Here is a 21,283-nt window from a genome sequence, read left to right as displayed (position 1 = left end):
ATGCAATGTTGTTTTACTCCTGACAACTTAGAGGGTCTTACTCACCTGATCTGGGGTTTAAAGAGTCACACTGCGAATTGTAGGTCTGCACAAATGTCTGGTGTCGTTTAACCATCTGTGCTTTAGTGCCTTGAGTTGACAGTCCACATTCCTTTAACTTCTTCCTCAAATCTCTCTCAGAAAGCAGATTGTACACTAGTTTAGGTAGCAGCTTCCTTTGGTTCACAGAGCTTGAGTAGAAAACAAACAAGAGAATACACCTTGTTAATAACAGCTTCCCAGAATGAAGTAGCTTTGATCACAGCAATAACAAAGCAAAGGTACAGGTGCACCTGTTCTGTTGAAACTCTTCCACAACACTGCTTCTTTATCAATCCTCCATTTTCCCCAAATCAAGGATATTGCACCACTCTGGTTGCTCCTTAACTGTATCCAACTCTCATAATAAGACATCTAAGCAACTAAATTAAGTGCATGACGCCTCAGGATCAACCCAAGAATGAAAGCAAGTGGGGCAAACCTCTTCGGTCAATTGAGGTGCTGATTCACAATGCCACCACTGCAATCATACTGCACTCCACATCCTCACAGGATGTTTCATGTTTTGTCACCCTAGGAAAATTAATGGCAAAAGAAATGCAGAGAACACTGGAGAAACACAACAGGCCTGGCAGCATGCGTGGAGAGAGGTACAGAGAGAAGCTCTTGAAGAAACTTATCAGACTCAAAACGTTAACTCCAATATGAATCTTTGTCAAAATCTTTTCTCTTTTTCTTTCTCCATGGATGCTGCCAAATTTGCTGTGTTTCTCTAGCATTCCAGGAAAAGTAACACTTCAGCCATTAGACAAAGTCAATTTAGAATAGAGGTTAGGAATAAAGTTGAGCTCCTCTCTCATCCTCTTCCAAAAAAGTCATGGAAAGTCTTTGAACAATACAGTCCACTCGAAACTGCATTACTTGCTTTTGCATTTAGCTCATCAGAACTTTCACAGAATTTAGCTATAAGTTAGACGTCGCCCCTCAGAATCTAGCAAACACAACCCAATGCTGTATATATTTAACTTTCAGCCCAAGAGAACATAAATTCACTAGGCCTCATTTTAAATGAAGAAAGTCACACTATTATAAAGAGCTGTAAACTAAGATTAGTTCTTGATTGTTCTCATGTGTCAAATATTCTCTTCAGACATATACCTAGATGGCTCTATTTCCATACCTATACTTTTGTAGCCTCTGCCCAAGACAATAGTTGGATACTCTTAATAATTACCCAATGTCAATTACTAAGACAGAAGGGTCCCTATAGTAGAAAATGGGAGTAGCACTGTAAAAATAAAATGCCCATTTTTCTAGAAGGGCAAAAGAAATAAAAAAGCAACAAAAAAGCACAAATAAAGGATGCTGAGAGCAACACAGGTCCAATACAGTGATAGTATATTTTATGACAGCCTTCTGCTTTATAAGACAGAAAATGAAGGAGGACCAAATTAGAAAATAAGACATTTATTTGGAGGATGTAAGTGGAGGAATAGTCCACTTCTTCTCAGACAATGCGAATATTATGTAGCTACTGAAACAAAAACATCACAGTTCTAAGAAATTGACCAAATGAGGGTGATGAGGGCAGGGCTCATTCTAAATGCATCCAATTTTCATCAAACTGAATATAGTTTAATTATCTGACCCAGTCTGCAAACTTTAATTATCTATAAATCCCTAGAGGTAAAGTTCAATTAAAATAGGATCCATGATCAATTGTGAAAATCATAAAGTTAATCTTTGTACCATCTACTTCTGATAGTTCGAAGTCAATTTTTGCATCAAAAATTTACTCAATAGTTTGCTTGAATAAATAAGTAGAAATTTAATGATCAAAAAAAGAGAATTAAATCGAATCATTCAAGTTAAATGACTGAATGAAAATTGATAAGCTGCAATGGCTTAATTAAGGCTCAAACTTCCTCTTAGTTTGTTGTAGAAGTGGGAGTAATGTGCTCCCGGTTTATCTGGTTGTTTGGTTCACATCTCTCTGATACCTCTGTCAACGATTCACAAAAATGGGATCTATACTACCAGCATAGTTCAACTGGCTTAGAGCAGGTACTTAACCCCTATATGACAGAGTGAAAAATAGGGAATAGATCCCATCAATTCAGTGGTACTCCAATATACAGTATCACATTCTGGTAAAACAAATGCAAGATTATACAATTAAAAGTAGGGCCATGGGTAGTGCTGTAGAACAGAGAAACTTAGGGGTTTAGGTACGTAAATCTTTGAAGTTTGCACCACATATAGATTGGGTTTAGCATGCTTGCCTTTGATGTTCAGACCTTTGAGTATAGGAGCTGGGGTGTTATTTTGAGATTGTAGAGAACGTTGGTGAGGCCTCTTCTGGACCACTGTGCCCAGCTCTAGCCTTGATTGAGTGATTTATTGTCATGTGTACCAAAGTACATGACAGCTTTCTTTACAAATAATACAGGCAGATCATAGTAAGCAAGGAGTACGTATCAGAGTTTGTAAAAAGATGTAAACAGAGGCATATAGGTTACATCTCACAAGGTGAGATCAATATTAGCAAGAATTGTAACAGAGTTAGAATGTAAGCTTATAAGTGGAGAACAGTTACAAAAAAATGCTAGAGTTAGATCTGTTGTAGGGAGCTTACAAGAAGTCACTCAATGTAAACACCATCTTGAATCCAAGCTCTGTTCTAGAAAAGGATATTATTAGGCTGGGGAGGGTTTAGAAGAGATTTACCAGGAAATTGTCAGGAAGGGAGGGTTTGAGTTATAAGGAGAGGCTGGATAGGCTGGGACTTCTTTTTAACTGGAGCGAAGCAGGTTGAGATGTGACCTTACAAAGGTTCATAAAATCATGAAGGTTATAAATAAGGTGAAAGGCAAGTGTCACTTCCATAAGGTGGTGGATTTCAAGACTGGGGCCATGTTTTTAAGGTGAGAGGGGAAAGATTTTAAAATGACACAGACGTGATTCATGTATGGAATGAGCTTCCAAAGGAAGCGATGGATGTGGGTACAGTTACAACAATTAAAAGACATTGAGATAAGTACATGAATAAGAAACGTTTGGAGGGATCTGGGCCAAGTGCAGGCAGTTGGGACTAGTTTAGTCTGGGAACATGATTGGCATGGACTGGTTGGACTAACAGGTCTGGTTCCATTCTGTATGATTCTATGACTCTACATTATAATTCTGTTATTAGCATTTTAGAAATGGTGATTTGTTCTGATGGGCTCTTAAGATTTTCATACAGATTGAAACCAAACATCAAGGATTCAACTGTAACAGGTAGCATATGCCATGCTTCACAACAATTGGGATTACAACTTGAGATATAAAGCAGAAATATTAGAACTTCCTTTCTTTGCAATTCTTTATTTCCTGTCATATCATCAATCTCAAGGCAGTGCAGCTTCATACTCAATCACGTGCCTCAAGGCTGTGCTACGATCTTTGTAAAGAACGATAACTTTGAAGACGAAATGTAAGTTTCAGTGACCGACTGAAAGGAGCACTTAACTAAATTTCAAGTTTTACTAAATGTCGTTTTCAAAGTAACTTTAAATGACAGAAAGCGTTCCCCATTCAACTTTAAAGACAGAACTAAAATTCCCATCTACTTACCCTCTCCCTCAATTGGATACTTCCTTCATCAGAAACTCATTCAAAGCTACTGTTCAGGGGTTCCCTGTCCTTTTTCCTTATGACTTTCAAGATGAGGGTTGAACTGGAGATCTTACCTCTAATCTTGCACCTTTGTTCTAATCCACATGAATTTAAAGCTGTTAATCTGAGTAAAAGTTCCACTTCTATTCAGCACGTTAAACAACAGAGACTGGCTCCCTCTCTGTCTCGTAGCTAATGTAACACAGATTTCTTTTCTAAACCTCCAATTCCATTCTACCTGGATTGAAACAGACAGTTTAAAATGTAATCATGTATTAAGCGAGACATTCCTAACATGCTTTTGCGAAGCCTAGAGAGCAAGTCTAACCAAAGTCATGACAGATGTCCTTGCTATTGTCCACACGTGAGAATATCTTGTACTTTCTTCCCAGCAGAACAACCTGAATCCCCATTATCCATTAGGGATCAAACATCGCAATATGTTGCTAGGCTGAATTCAGAACAGGTCAAAGCTAACACAGTACAAAACTGAAGAAGCAGTCTCAAACAAAATCTTATAAACTTCATATCTGCAATAACTATAAAACTGAAGACAAAGTGTTGTATTTGACATACAGATAGTTCTTCCATAACATGATGGCTGCATTCTTGTACAATCCCACATTATAGAAAAATCACTCTTTAGAAACAGCGCTTAAAGTGTTGGTGCTGTAATCACATTATAGCTAACACATTTTAAAAATTTGCGCTTTTTCCAACGTGTCTCCATTTCATCAAAATGACATGCAATTCGCAATAACAGAACGTGTGTAATAGCAGAACACTGGGTTGCACAAGAACGCAATTATCACATTACAGAAGAACTATCTGATACCCTTCAGTGGACTGCAGTGTAGGGAATAACTGCCAATAAACAGACCTGCTGAACAGTAGTCTGATACACCATAACGCAGATTTAAGAGCTTCATATAACAGGCAATTTAATCGCATGCACTGAACAAAGATTATAAAAATCCTGTTTATTACATGGGCAAGGAATCTATAAACATTAATGGAAGAACATAGCTTGGAGGAATGTTCTATTTTCAATGGATATGCACCTCATTTAGTAGATCCATCAGGATACTGTTCTAAAGCTTAACGCCTGAAACTCTGTTCAGCCAGGTAAAGCGTTTAGTTGGAAAAGCTCCGATGGCCAACTTCACATGACCAGGTATTCCTGATTTCCTCCAAGATATCAAGGGGAGCTTTCCATCCTTGTGGAGGCCCCTTGAATTCGGGGGGGGTTTCCACTGGAGAACCCTGCAGCCTTCAGGACTCAAAGCCTTTACTCCCCCCTCACCCCCCAGACCTTGTCATGACACAGGTTGCTTTCAGCACAGCCAACCCCACTTACACCTACTTACGATTCCCGTTATCAGCTTTTCTTTCTCCCTGTCTTAAGGTCATCCATCATTTAGTCCACCTAACTGTCGTTTACTCTGTCTCTGGGCTCCATTTCCATCTCCATCTCTCCACTCACTTGTCCAATTCCTTCCCCAACCCCCACTTCACCCAACCCCTATATTCAACAAGTAAACCACTCTTCCAACCTACAATCCGTTTTGAGGGTCACTGGCCTGGAAGCATTACTCTTGCTTTCTCACCACAGGACATGCTGAGTTCTGAAATTTCTGTTTATGCAGTTCTTGGACTTGGTGAGGTTGACTTGACAGGGTTTATTTTGAAAGGATATTTCCATTGTTTGAGGAATCTAACTTCAGGGGACATTGTCCTTCCACCAGAGAGCTACAGTTGCTCAGTCACTATGCATCTTTATAGATAAGGAATGGTAGAAATTTGGTAACAAAGGTAATTAAGTTCATGGGAGCTGGTGAAAATTTATGCTTCATTAAATGATGGAGCAAGCATCAAAAGGTAACTGCACTACTCTTGTTTTTATTTAGGCTCTTGTCATAGATTCATACCCAACTTGATTTTTAACCTTTTGCAATTTTAACCCATTTTCCCAGACTGGGACATTTTAAAATGAAGTGACTTTTCACTTGGATAATTATTTTCTTCAAACTCAAGTTTGTATCCAGGTCATTGAACCATCCTGGTCTTGTCTTCAACATAGTAATTTTATTTTGTCGGCCATGTACCCAAAATTTCAACCATTCTATAACTTTAGACCTGAACTGCCCCTGTAGTGCAGTGGTAGTGACCCTGCCTTTGATCCAGGAGTCCCAGGTTCAAGTTGCATCTGCCCTGGAAATGTGTAATACCATCTCTGAACAGGTTGATTAGAAATTATCTATAATTTCAGATCTTGTATACTATGACTTTGATGTTTTGCTTTTAGTTCCCAGCAACAATGAATGTAACTCTACAGTCCAAAGATGTGCAAATTAGGTGAATTAGCCATGCTAAATTGCCCATAGTGTTTAGGGATGTATGGATTAGGTGCATTAGTCAGGGGTAATGTAGAGTAATAGGTCTGGGTGGGATACTCTTCGGAGGGTCAATGTGGAGTTGTTGGACTAAATGGCCTGTTTCGACAAAGTAGGAATTTTATGATTCTAGGTTGTTTTGCTATAACGCACATGTATCAAACATGATTTGGCTGTAATGCGATTTGTGAATTGTGGGTCTTTTTGTTTATAAAATTAACTCACGTTCACTGTTACACAATTTCATCCCCAGCACTATCGAAACAGCAAAACCCAGCCTCACAATACTCTGTCTGCTAAATGCAAATTCAGTATGTTCAGCTAAAACAGGCATGCAATCAGCACTGCAAGCCTTGAAACTTAGCTTGAAACTGGAAATTACAGTCTACATTTAGAAGGAACTTTGTTTCAAACCAAGGGAGAATTGTGAGGAGGACGGGACTTCCGCATCGGCATCACAAGGCCAGTTGGCATACGCGCACTTTCTGGTGAAGAGCTTCATGAAACATTCAGTGCAGCATCAGTGATTTTAGTGTTAAAGTGTTTCACTGTCGTGTTTCATTAAAATATACGAATTAAAGATTTACTTAGACTGTGGTATCATTTGTGTTAGGCTAACTACTATTTTTGTTTTGATTTTTACTAATACTGTAGGTGGTTTGCAACCCAAACCCCGCAATACTTACACTGCTCGCTTTCCTACAACACGGTGTCACATAGGAACGCAACAGCCACGTTATAGAACTACCTGTAATTCATAGCAACGTACTCAATTATAATTGCAATTTGATGACTTCTGCTTTTGTCATACAGTTATGTTTGCATTACCTCTTTCAAATACCTTCACTATTATTTTTCATCATCCATCAAGTGTGCAAAGCCTTTAAGTCTATGTTTGCTGTGGCATATGCTGGTGAATAGAGTAATTCCATGGCATGCATATAAAAGCACACATACAAAAACATACAAACAGAAACAATTCCCAAATGTCACTGCCTTCTTGGAGATTTCACTTACTTTGTGTGTAACGTATCAAGCTTATGATTCAATACATAAATCTGTATTAATGACGCCATCAGACATCCATCACTAAATGCCAATGTTTAATACTCAAACCTGAAAATTACACTAAATGTGACATTCATTGTCTGCTAAGTAAATTCAATGAAACTGGCTGTTCACAATCATACAGCAACTAAACAATCAACATTGCGGTGGATAACGGCAATGAAGAACACAGAGTACACAAATGACTTTTAAAAAAAGGACATTTAGTCATCAAGACCAGATCTACCACAGATCATGAACTATTTATATGATGAAGCTCCATCCCAGAATTGTATTTTTTAAGAACTGGGGGAAGGCTAATTTTAATAAGGTAAGACAGGCCCTGGCCAAATTAGACTTGGAGCAACCACTTGCAGGAAAATCCACATCAGAGCAGTGGCAGTCACTCAAAAGGGTAATAGAGAGATTGCAGGCCCATGATATTCCTGTAAAATTGAAGGGTGAGACCAACAGGTTCAGAGAAACTTGGATGCCAAGGGATGTAAGCTTATGGCAAATACCTAGGGTTCAAAACAGCAGATTCTCTAGAGTACACGAATTGCAGGGGATTGAATGAAAAGAAATTAGGAGAGTAAAGAGGGGACATGAGAAGCATTAAGGAAAACCAAAAGACATTTTATAAGAGTAGCAAGGGCAAGATAATAACCAGGGCCCATTGGGATCAAAGTGGCAATGTGTATGAGGAGCCAGCAAACATGGGTAAGGTTTGAAATGAGTACTTTCTCAATGTAGAGAAGGACGATGTAAGTTTGGAAATCAGGGAGGGGGGTCTGTGATATACTTGAATAAATTAGCATTGAGAGGAGGTACTAATGGTTTTAGTGGGCTTGAGAGTGGGTGTCAGGTGAGGGCAGGGTTGTGTTCAGGTATAATATCTGCACTGAAACTGCCTCAATAAAAATAGTCACTTTTCAATGATGGCACTGCCCTAGAAGGTCAAGGGTAGCAGATGGATGGGATCATCATCAACTGCAGGTTCCTCTCCAAGCCACAAGACATCTCATCTTGAAGCTGTATTGCCATTCTAGGATCAAAATCCTGGAACTCTCTCCCTGACAGTACTATGGGTGTATTCAATAGCACAATGGTCTACAGCAGCTCAAGAAGGTAGTTCACCACCATCTTCTCAAAGGCAATTAGGGATAGGCAGTAAATGGTCAAGTAGCCAGTGACAACCACATCCTGTGAAAAAAATAAATCATCATAAGAAATTAGGTTGAGGGACAAAGTTTAACAATTCTCTGGAATTGATTCCTACAATGAAACAAGAGGGGTCCAAAAGTAACTGGTTCAAAATTTGCAGATGACTAGAAACATTTTAGGATAGTCAACACTGAGGAAAATAGCAATAGACTTCAGGAGCATAGGGACAATCAGGCAGAATGTGGCAGATGTAATTCAACAGGGAGAAAGTGAGGACTGCAGATCAGAGCTGAAAATCTGAACTCAGATTTCTCCAGTTTCCTCATTTCCCCTCCCCCCACCTTGTCTCAGTCCCAACCCTCGAACTCAGCACCACCTTCCTAACCTGCAATCTTCTTCCTGACCTCTCCACCCCCATCCCCACTCCGGCCTATCACCGTCACCTTAACCACCTTCCACCTATCGCATTTCCAACACCCCTCCCCAAGTCCCTCCTCCCTACCTTTTATATCTTAGCCTGCTTGGCACACTCTCCTCATTCCTGAAGAAGGGCTCATGCCCAAAACGTCGAATCTCCTGCTCCTTTGATGCTGCCTGACCTCCTGCGCTTTTCCAGCAACACATTTTCAGATGTAATTCAACACACAAGTTAAGAGATGACAACGTTTGGTAGGAAGAAATCAGATAGGTAATACAACTTCAACGTAGTAGTTATAAGAGAGTATACGAATGAAAAGATTTCCTGAAGGTGCCTACGTGCAAGTCTTTGAAGGTGACAGATCAGATTAACAAAGGAATCAATAAAATTGACAAGGTCCAACACCCTATAACTCGAACAACAGAATACAAAACAAAAGGAAGTAAGTCACACTAAACCTACATAAACACTACTTTGTCCACAGGTAGAGAATTGCGCCCAATTCTGGGCACTAAACTGTAGAAAGGATGCGAGTGCTTTGGAGGTCACAGAAGAGTTTTGCTACAATTACTCTGGAAATGATGGATTGCACCTGGAAAAGCTGAGCTTGACATCCTTGCAGCAAAATAGGCTACAAGGAGACTAAATGTGGATGTCTAAAGCATGAATGGTTTGGATATTACTTCCAAAGGTTGTAGGAATGATAACTGAATGATACGAATTAAATGTGATTGGCAAAAGGTCAAGAAGTAACACCAGGAAACAAAACAATTCCTCAGACATAAAATAACTGTGCTTTAGAATGTAGTTCCCAATAGAGAAGCGGTTACATGTGTAATGGAAGCCTTTAAAAGAAAAACTGGTTGAGCAATTGAGGCAGAAACATTTGCATAGACACAAGGAAAGAACAAGTAAGTGGGACTAACTGAATCACTCTAGAAATAGCAGGCACATAACTCGAAGGCCCAAATACACTCCTTCAGTGCTGCTTATTTTATAATTTTCACTCCAATGATGGAAATGATGATTCTGTTCTAATGTTTCCAACTAGCAAGGCTGATGGAACTGCTAAAGCCTTAACAGATCTGCAGCCCACAAGTTTTATTCTGAAGTGTCAGGTCCCTGTGTAAACTGATTTAGCTCGTGGAGCAAATTCACAGTCCTTACAAAATCTACTGGATTTCTGATTGCTTCTGGCCACTCTGCCATCGCAATCAGACCTCGTTCCATTTCAGCCGCACTAACAAAATGACACAGGTCTCCAATCAGCTGGAAGCAGGCTGTCAGATTTCCACAATAGTAAAGAACACCGCTCAAAGGATTACTATACAGCTCTGAGTGAAAGGAAAAACAATTACAGCTTCAGGAAACAATTTGATCATGTCTACGACATTGGAGATAACAACCAAGACTAGGCAGCCTGTAGAAGGTGATGCTTGTCTTGACTTAATGTACCGATGCCTTGTTGCAGGTCAGCAAGATGGCTCAGTGGTTAGCATTGCTGCCCCACAGCACCAGGGATCTGGGTTCAATTCCAGCATCAGGTGACTGACTGTGTGGAGTTTACATGTTCTCCCAGTGTCTGCGGGGTTTCTGCTGGGTGCTCTGATTTCCTCCCACAGTCCAAAGATGTGCAAGTTAGGTGGATTGATCATGGTACATTATCCATAGTGTTCAGGGGTGTGTAGGTTAGGCATGTGAACCATGAGAAATATAGGGTTACAGGGAAAGGGTGGGATGCTCTTCAAATAATCATTTTTTGGGCCGAATGGTCTGTTTCCACACTATAGGGATTATACGCATGTGTTTTTGTTCTGATGAGTCTGGTTCCTGACCCCAAGAGACCACATGGGAGAAATGGCCAAGTTCCACATGAAACGGTTTGGCAGCCAAAAGAGTTAGAAAGTTGCCTTGTAAATCAATGACAAAGTAATCTAGAGAAGCAACTTCCATTAGATTATTAGATTTTTTTTTAGATTACATTACAGTGTGGAAACAGGCCCTTCGGCCCAACAAGTCCACATCGACCCGCCGAAGCGTAACCCACCCATACCCCTACATTTACCCCTTACCTAACACTACGGGCAATTTAGCATGGCCAATTCACCTGACGTGCACATCTTTGGACTGTGGGAGGAAACCGGAGGAAACCCACGCAGACACGGGGAGAACGTGCAAACTCCACACAGTCAGTCGCTGAGGCAGGAAATGAACCCGGGTCTCTGGCGCTGTGAGGCAGCAGTGCGAACCACTGTGCCACCATGCTGCCCATAAAACTTTAAAAGCCACTAAAAGGTTGGAAAAAATATGTAGGTAACTCAAGTAGAGACATGCCGCCAAACAATAAAGTTATGAGAGAAGCCAATGACAAACTACACACACATTCTGAGGCATCTATTCCTGAACAGTAAAATAACAGTGGAAGAAAATATTGACAGAGCAGACACAACAGACCGAAGTCTGTGAGAAAGGAAGATGTGCGTTAGATTAGACTTACAGTGTGGAAACAGGCCCTTCGGCCCAACAAGTCCACACCGACCCGCCGAAGCGCAACCCATACCCCCACATTTACCCCTTACCTAACACTACGGGCAATTTAGCATGGCCAATTCACCTGACCCGCACATCTTTGGACTGTGGGAGGAAACCGGAGCACCCGGAGGAAACCCACGCAGACACGGGGAGAACGTGCAAACTCCACACAGTCTGTCGCCTGAGTCGGGAATTGAACCCAGGTCTCAGGCTGCTGTAAGGCAGCAGTGCTAACCACTGTGCCACCGTGCCGCCCATGGCTTTTCCATGTTTCTAAGTCTCTTCATAGAACCACAGAAAACATATGGAACATAAACAGGCCATTCAGCCCAATGTATCTGTGGTGGTTGAAGAAATTGGCCACCTATTCTAAATCCCACTTCCCAGCACCGTTCTGCAGTCTTGCAGGTGACAGCTCTTCTTGGTCACATCCAGGTCTCTTTAAAATGAGTTGAAGGTTTTGAGACAAAACTGGACATTAAATTCTACCCTCTAAGCAATATTTTTCCCCCTCATATCCTGTCTAACCCTTCTGCCAGGAGAAAGTGAGGACTGCAGGTGCTGGAGATCAGAGCTGAAAATGTGTTGCTGGAAAAGCTTTTCCAGCAACACATTTTAACCCTTCTGCCAATCAATTTAAACCTGGAGCTCCTTAGGAATCCAAGGAGATATAGGCCTATCCAAGTCCCTCATTACTTTTTACACCTCAGTTAAGTTAAACTTTACCCTCCTTTGTTCTCAGGAAAACAACCCCAGCCAATCCAATCTTTCCTCATAGTTACAACGTTCAAGTCTGGGCAATATCTTGTAAATCTCCTCTGTAGCCTTGCCAGAGCAATAAGGTCTTTCCTCAAATGTGGTGACCAGAATTGTACACATAATTCCATGTTACATCCTGCTCTTGAATTCCATACCTTGCACAATGAAGGAAAACATCCACGTGCCTTAGTTACCACCTTTTGTGTCTCTCTGGACACTTTCAGGGTCTGTGGATACGCACTCCAGGTGTCTCGCTCCCTTTGGTTCTCTGAATATCCTCCCATTTTCTTGTGCATTCCCACGCTTTGTTTGCCCTTCCAAAATACATGTCCTCGTACTTCTCCAGTTTGAATCCCATTTGCTACTTTTCCACCTGATCAACGAAGCCACTGATACCATCGTGCAGGTTGACAGACATCTCTTCACTGTCAATCACATGGCCAATTTGCTGCCCACATCATTATCTAAGTCTAAATCAATAATGTATACCACAACAGGAACACAGCCAAGACTGTGGAACATCACTGAAAAGTGCTTTCCAATTCCGAAAGCATCTGTCAATCACTATCCTTATTTTAGAAACATAAAATTGCTGAAAATACAATCAGTCCATTAATATCTCAGGAGAGAAAAGATCAATTAAGCTGGAAGAAATTTCTGCTTTTACAGTAACTGATGTCAGACAGTAAGTCCAATAACTGATAGGTAGCTGGAGAAATGGTCGGAATTGATGCGAGGTAAAGCTGTGCGTGTGGTTAATTGCTGCTGTATTTTAGAGTATTGCCCAGGGACAGGAAACATGCAGATGAGAAACAGGAGGTGGTACAGATCAAATCTTTGGAAGTCACTGGACGTAATGTTGCATGCGCAACAAGAATAGCCGACACAACTGCTTCTCTGACTACCACTGGGCACATAAGAATGGAATCATGTGATTACACTCTCACTGAACTGAACAGTGGGAATATGTTGGAAAGGTCAATTATGTCAATGGCTGCAAGTCGAGAAAGGCAAGGAAACAAAGTTCATGTTTCTTATAGTCATATGCAACGAAGCTTACAACTTTAACATGACCTGTTTCAGTCTTGCATCAGTCAACAAGTCCTTTTGCGAGTATAAAATAATTAGTATGATCCGAACTGATGGGAATACTAGACAAATCAGATCCCTGTGTGAAGCCCAGCTTGAGAGACCAGAAGTTTTATTTTTGCAATGTGTCTACCCTTGTGGTCAGGCACTGAACATATTCACAAGAGACTGCTGATATGTTTTGTAAAGGAAAAAAAAATCAAAAGTTTATTCCATACAAAAGGGAGAAAAGGCAAATGATTGTACAAAATTAGTCAAAACAGTTTTGTTAGAAATGTCAAAAATAACGATTCAACTATTACCCTCAACAACAATCTTACAGATGCTCAAACTTTCGAGATGGGTTACCCTATTTCCACTTTAAAGTTCCTCAACCAGCAGGCACAGCTGTTTATTTTCAGAACACCTCAGCAGTCTCTCAGTACTAGCTTGTTTAATGTGTCTTCATTAAACCTGCACACAAATTCTGAACACAGGTCACTGACTTAACATGCGTTCCTTAATCTCTTAGATCCAACAGCCAATCTTTTTGTTTTATTACCTTGTGGGATGTGGGCATCGCTGGCTGGGCCCAACATTTATTGCCTGCCCCTTAAGGCAGCGGTGGTGAGGTATATTCTTGAATTGCTGCAGTCCACCCACTGAAGATAGGTGATTATGGAGGGAATACAAGGAATTTGGCCCAACAGTTAGAATGTGGAGTGGCTTGGACAGGAACTTTGCAGCTTCCCATGCATCGGCTGGAAGTGGTCATAGTTTTGAAAGGTACTGATGGAGGATCTTTAGTGAACATATGCAGTGTATCTTATAGATAGCACACACTGCTGCTGCTGAGCATCATTATGGAGAGAGTGGATGTGATGCTAACCAAGCTGGTTGCTTTGTCTTGGAGTTCTTGATTGTTGTTAGGGCTGCACCCATCCAGGTAAGTGAGGAGTATTCCATCGCACTCCTGACGTGTGCCTTGCAGATGGGGAATTAGGGTGTGAGTTACACACTGCAGTACTCCTAACCTCTAACCTGCTCATGTAGCTACTGTATTTTATCAGGCAAATCCAGTTGAGTTTCTGGTCAACAGTAATGCCCCGGATATTGATAGTGGGAGATTCAGTGACAGTAACACCACTGAGTGTCAAAGGGGCAGTGATGAGATTATCCCTTATTGTTGACGGTCATAGCCTGGTATTTGCATTATGCAAATGTTACTTGCTACTTATCAGCCTTGATACTGTCCAGATCTTGTTGCATTTGGACATGGACTGCTTCAGTATCTGAGGAGTCACAAATAGTGTTCAACATTGTGCAATCATCATTGAACATCCCTACTTCTGACCTTATGATGGAGGAAAAGACATTGGCAAAGCAGCTGAAGATGGTTGGGCCTCAGACATTACCCTGACAAACTCCTGCAGAGATGCCCTGGAGCTGAGATAATTGACCTCCAACAACTACAATCATCTTCCTATGTGCCAAGGACGACTTCAACTGGTGGCGAGAGCGTACCTGATGGTTGAAGTACTGTAAGCCTGTCAATGTTTACATCTAAAAGGTAACAGAGAAATAAGGTGCATCAACTATTGCACTTTTACCTTTCACCTGGGCTTCAAATTATGCTATATTGCCAGGGGCAAAACTTCTCCTAAAGCTTAAAAGGTCATTTGCAACGTGTACAAGTTTAACAGGATTCCCAAGAAAACAGAATTGCCCGAGCTCTGGGAATAATTCACAATCCAGTTCAGCTCACGAGTACTGTTCTCACCTATCTATGGAGTAAAGTTCCTTCTCGGCTTCAATACTAGATAGCCCAAGCTACTCCAGAACCAGATGTGGTTGATATCAACAAATGCAGTAAATAGAAAATAATCCTATCTTCATGGTTAGTATTTCACACCTTGATAAGTACAACATCATGGGCTACACCACATTGTTCACCTCAACGTATGGTACCCAGTCCGTCATCCTCCAATGAATGCATCAGCAATAAGCTATGGATCTAAAAAAGGTTACTTTTGCTTTTAGGAATTAAAAAAAGATTGGGTAAGAGGAAAAACATGAATAACATGACATGAGATGGTCTGTCTCGGAGCAAAAGTGAGGACTGCAGATGCTGGAAACCAGTGTTTAGATTAGAGTGGTGCTGGAAAAACACAGCAGGTCAGGCAGCATCCGTGGAGCAGGAAAATCAACGTTTCGGGCAAAAGCCCTTCATCAGGAATACAGACAGGAAGCCTCCAGGGTGGAGAGATAATTCGGGATGTGGGCTGGGGAGGTAGCAAAGAGTACAACAGGTGTATGGGTGTGGGGATGGAGGTGATAGGTCAGAGAGGAGGGTGGAGGGGATAGGTGGGAAGGAAGATTGGCAGGCAGAACAGGTCATGAGAACAGTCCTGAGCTGGAAGGTTGGAACTGGGGTAAGGTGGGGGGAGGGGAAATGAGGAAACTAGTGAAGTCCACTTTGGATGGTGAGGGAGAGGCGGTGGAGGCGGCCCAGGACCTGCATGTCCTCGGCTGAGTGGGAAGGGGAGTTGAAATGTTGGGCCACAGGGCAGTGGGGTGGATTAGCGCGGGTGTCCCGGAGATGTTCCCTGAAGCGCTCTGCGAGGAGGCGTCCAGTCTCCCCAAAGTAGAGGAGACCACATTGGGAGCAACGGATGGACTTCACCAGTTTCCTCATTTCCCCTCCCCTCACCTTACCCCAGTTCCAACTTTCCAGCTCAGCACTGTCCTCATGAGCTGTCCTACCTGCCAATCTCCCTTCCCACCTATCTGCTCCATCCTCCCCTCTGACCTAGCACCTCTATCCCCACCCCCATTTGCCTATTGTACTCTTCGCTACCTTCCCCTACCCTCTTCTCTAACCAATCACCTCCATCCCTACCCCCATTCACCTACTGTACTTTTTGCTACCTTCTTGCCAAAACCCACCCCCACACTATTTATCTCTCCACCCTGGAGGCTTCCGGCCTGTATTCCTGACGAAGGACTTTTGCCCGAAACGTCAATTTTCCTGCTCCTTGGATGCTGCCTGACCTGCTGTGCTTTTCCAACACCACTCTGATCTGTCTCGGAGCAGTAATTCACTGTGCACCCATGCACTGTACCTTCGAAGACTTTCTTTCTTCTCTTCTCGTGTTAAGCAGCTGTCAAGGTGCTTGTTTATGTTGTTTTCAGGGATAGCAACTGCACAGACTGGGCAATCCACTGTGAGACAAAAGGAAGAACCAAGATTATTAGCAGCACACAGTAGATTCTTTGGCCCTCACAAAGCTACAGATTTTTTTGAGCTAGAATGGTTCCAGTACATTTTGATAATGTATGCAGTGGATAGAGGGAGTGCTTAAACAGTATCAGGATGGGGGTGGTACGCTACCTTTCCTGCTTGGAGTGAAGCAGGATTCAATTACAAGATCCTTGCAGTAGATATGGGACATGACACATGCTATCCCGCCTTCCTAAAATGAGCCCGCACTCTATGTGAGACGCCATTCTGTTAACATACTGTTCAACCTGGACTAAGCTACATCTCAACAAATATCTACTCATCCACACATCTACACCTTCCATAGACATTCAGCAACAAACACAAGCACAAACCCAAAGAAATATTTCCTATCCCTGCCTGAGAACACAGTATAGTTTTAGAGTCCCCAGTACAGAGCAACCAACTCAATGAAGACAAAGAAAAAAAAGAGAGCATGGATATCAGATAAAACAATGCAAGAAAGAGAGATCAGACACTAAATAAACAATGTAAAAGAGACAGAAAAGACTAGGTAAACTGCAAAAGAGCACAGACAACAGATAGAACAGCCTGAGAGATATACAGTAGACACCAGAACAAACAGAGAAAAAGAGAAAGCGGACGCCAAATTAAATAGCACGAGAGAGAGCCAGAAAACCATGTAAAATGGCATGAGAGCAAGCAAAAACAAGATAAAACAATCTGAGGTGAAAGACTACAGACACCTTGTGGGATTAAACTCACTTCAGAAGGGTTGTGGGATCCAGCATATTGGGAACCAGAAAGTTGGAAATAAATATCAAGGGGGCACAAAATGGTGGGAGAGGCAGACAGCACTAAGACAAAGAATAATAAGTATGCAATTGGAAAAATTAATGAAGTGCAAATAACAATCACACAATGTATCACACAGTATAGTTAATAACACTGTAGTGCCTCAGGGATTATGATGTTTTGGTTATAATATGGAGATCTGACAACAGGAATGGGAAGTAGTGTTAAATATTTCTGGTTACAAAAGAATCAGAAATGATTAGAAAGAAACGAAGAGAGGTGGCATTTTTGGTTAAGGAAGGGACTGCAGTACTGGAGAAAGCATGTATCAGAGCACGAAGGAATGAAGTTACATTGCTCAGTGTAATTTATAGACCACCTACGAGTGGGAAAGACAAAGGAGAACAAATCGGCAAGAAAATTACAGAGAGGTGTCAATATCATAGATTAATTATAATGAGGGACTGTAGTCACTCAGGTCAGATGGGCATAGTGGTAATACAAGGGCTGCAATTGGCAGACATTCCTAAATTGTGTTCAGAATTTCCAACAGCATTGTCCAGTCCAACAAGAAAGGAGGCACTGCTAGATCTGATTCTTGGAAACAAGATGGGCCAAGTAGATCAAGTAGCAGTGAAGGGGGCACAACAGTCATTGCTTCACAAGGTTCATGATGGTGTGGAGAATAGCATTGGTCAAACCAGAGTAAGAAGAATCAATTGGAAGGCAACTTCCATAGGGAGGAACTGATGTAACGAAATCCAAGGTATCCGAGAGAAACAGTAGCTGATCAATACGACCAAACAAAAGGAATTATACATAGAGGCAGGAAGCATGGTTGAGGTGTTAAATTAATACTTTGCAACAGTCTTTACCCACAAGGCAGGTGATGTCCCAGCCATGGTGACAGGAGGAGGAAAGTCAGTCATGAGAGTGGTTCAAACTTGATAAGGAGGTAGTCTTAGATAAGCTGTTAGTATATCAACTGGGACCAGCGGAGATGCATCCAGGGATATTGACAGACTTGATAGTGGAAATTGCAGAGGCACCAGCCATAATCTTTCAATCTTCCCTCGGTTCAGGAGTGGTGCCGAATGACTGGAGAATCACAAACGTACGCAAAAATGATTTAACAGATTGGCCGAGGAACTACAGACAAGTCAGTTCAGCTTTGATGGTGAGGGAAGTTCCAGAAACAATTACACGGGATAGAACTAATTGGAACATGGAAGAAATGTGATTCAGAGAGACCAGTATGGATTCATTAATGGAAAATCATGTCAAACTAACTTGCTGGAGCCTTGCTGAAAAGATAGAGTGCATTTATGAAGACAAGATCATTGGTATGGTATACATGAACTTCTAAAAGGCATTTAATTTTTGATTAGATTAGATTAGATAACTTACAGTGTGGAAACAAGCCCTTCGGCCCAACAAGTCCACACCGACCCACCAAAGCGCAACCCACCCATTCCTCTACATTTACCCCTTTACCTAACACTACCGACAATTTAGCATGGCCAATTCACCTGACCTGCACATCTTTGGACTGTGGGAGGAAACCTACGCAGACACAGGGAGAATGTGCAAACTCCACACAGTCAGTCGCCTGAGTTGGGAGTTGAACCCAGGTCTCTGGCGATGTGAGGCAGCAGTGCTAACCACTGTGCCACCGTGCCGCCCATAAATTAATACAGCACCACACAACAGGTTTGAGAAGGAAGTTAAGATCAATAAGAAGGACAGTAGCCACATGGATACAAAATTGGTTGAGTAATAACATACACAGAAGGATGATGAATAGGTATCTTACAGACTTTCAGGGTCAGTAGTGAGACCCTTCCCTTTCCCAACATATAAACGACCTAGATCTTGGTGTCCAGAGGACAAGTTTGTGGACGACATAAAACCTGGAAGAACTGTACACTGAGAAGTGGAGTGTAGAACTTCAAAAGGAAATAAACACATTGGTGTAAGCAGACAGATGGCAGATGAATTTCAACGCAGGCAAGTATGAGGTGATGCACCCTAGTACGACAAACGTGGGAAGACAGTATAAAAGAGGATGCTACTCTTTTACACTCCTACTGTGCAGGAGCAGACATTAGATCATTAAAGATGGCAGGACAGATAGGTAGAGCAATAAAGTTTTCAGTGTTTTAGGCTTCTTAAGTAGAAAAACAGAGTACAAGAGCAAGGAGTTCTGATGAACATATACAAAACAGTAGACCTCAGATGGAATACTGTGTCTAGTTCTGGGTACCACATTTCAGGAAGGATATAAATGCATTAGAGAGAGCATAGAAGAGTGCTTTACAAAGCTAGTAGCTAAGGTACGGAATGCCATGCTTGCAAGTGTGATGAAGTTACTTTCAACTGAGGCATTCAAAAGGTCATTGGATCATATTTTAAATACAAACAATGCAATGGGATTTGGGGACTCAGCAGTAATTTGAATCTAAATTAAATTACTCAGAGACCCAGTTCAGTAACAACAGGACAAATGGCTTCCTTCTCCCTGAAAACAATTCTGAGATTTATTATATAGCCAATCTTGTTAATTTTTTTTAACAGATGGTATTAAATCTATTTCTAAGACCCTTAATCAGGTACCACAATTCCAGATCATCATAATTACCTGTGCAAACACATCCTCATTTCTCACCTTGTTCTATTGCCAATTGTTCTGAAAATGGATCTTCTGATTACCAACCCTGCTGCCAATAGAGATAGGTTTGCCTTGTTCATTCCTTCTTTCATGAAATGTCGGCATCGCCGGCAGCATTTTCCCTTCAACTGAGTGGCTGACCAGGCCAGTGTGAGGGGAGAAATGAGTCAAATTACTGTCACTCTGGAATCACACACAAGTCTGACCAAGATAGGAGTATTCAACAACCAAATGAATTTTAATATGATCAGTGAGAGCTACCATGGTCACTATGACTAAGAATGGCTTCATTATTCCACATAAATTCAACTGAATTTAAGTCCTACCAGAGAAGTGGCCTGCGCTTCTGAATGGTGCAGTGACATGACTGTCTCACCACAAAAGAAGTTTTATTGAAACTCTTCAAAAGTTTGAACTCCATAATGTTCTTTGCTCCAAGCTGAAATAGTTTACCCACATAATTATAAATTGACATCCACTAGAATCACAGAGCCCTTACAGTGCAAGCCAGTCAGCCAATCGAGTCCACACCGACTCTCTGAGAGCAGCCCATCCCGAGCTCCTATCCTACCCGTATAATTCTGCACTTCGCATGGTTAATCCACCTAATCTGCACATCCCTGGATGCGATGGGTAATTTAGCATGGCCAACCCACCTAACCAATGACCTTTTGAATGCCTCAATTGAAAGTAACTTCATCACACTTGCAAGCATGGCATTCCATACCTTAGCTACTAGCTTTGTAAAACACTCTCCTATGCTCTCTCTAATGCATTTATATCTTTCCTGAAATGTGGCACCCAGAACTAGACACAGTATTCCATCTTCAGACTGTGGGAGAAAACCAGAGCAGCCGATGGAAACCCACCCAGACATGGGGAGAATGCGCAAACTCCACACACACAGTCGCTCAAGGGTGGAATCAAACCCAAACCCCCAGAAGCAGCATTAACTACTGAGCCACCAGGTCATTCCTAATTGAACTAGTTATAGAAACATGGCAATGTATTTACTTCCAGCTGGGTGATGCTAAATGCAGACTTGTACTATCTTAAAGAACTGTGATCGATAGGAAAGGTTAAACAAAAATCAACACTCAACCTTTTACTATTTCCCGTGAAGTTGAAGGTTGTTCTGCAACATCAGCGTTCCTTCGGTCTCCCAAGCAATTAGGTGCAGCAGTGATTGACTTGGCATAAGTGCTAATTTCGTCCACACTGCATTGGTTCTCCATAGACTGTCCCCCTGGTGGTCTCATGGGCGTGACAGAAGGGCTCCGAGACAAAAATCTGCCCATAAATATTGTCTCTTGCTTCATCTTAGCATGAGCTTTGGAACTACTCAAAAGGTTCTTGTCTGATCCATCTGCTCGTGTTGCCTGAGGTGAGGTTGGAGGAGACTCCAAATTGCACTTTGCCAAATCTCTGTGGAAATTAAAACAAAAAGACGATTAATGCAGAGTAGTTTACTGGTTGCAAACTGGTGTTCCTGATCTCAAGCC

The 21,283-nt window shown here is 41.7% G+C and overlaps 1 protein-coding gene across 1 annotated transcript in view; it reads right to left on the bottom strand.

The window, feature by feature from the left end:
- rad18 (RAD18 E3 ubiquitin protein ligase) overlaps positions 1 to 21,283 on the bottom strand; it is a 299,135-nt gene that overhangs the window by 177,626 nt on the left and 100,226 nt on the right. Inside the window, exons 5-7 of the mRNA XM_060835233.1 lie at positions 20,884 to 21,206; positions 16,200 to 16,299; positions 46 to 230 (exon numbers count right to left, since the gene is read on the bottom strand). Of these exons, the coding sequence (XP_060691216.1) occupies positions 46 to 230; positions 16,200 to 16,299; positions 20,884 to 21,206 (608 nt within the window). The remainder of the gene's footprint in view (positions 1 to 45; positions 231 to 16,199; positions 16,300 to 20,883; positions 21,207 to 21,283) is intronic.

The sequence above is a fragment of the Hemiscyllium ocellatum genome, chromosome 14, assembly GCF_020745735.1.
Source record: "Hemiscyllium ocellatum isolate sHemOce1 chromosome 14, sHemOce1.pat.X.cur, whole genome shotgun sequence".
NCBI classification, from domain to species: domain Eukaryota; kingdom Metazoa; phylum Chordata; class Chondrichthyes; order Orectolobiformes; family Hemiscylliidae; genus Hemiscyllium; species Hemiscyllium ocellatum.
Note: the sequence above shows the minus strand (reverse complement) of the source record. Positions and strands in the feature narration are given on the sequence as shown.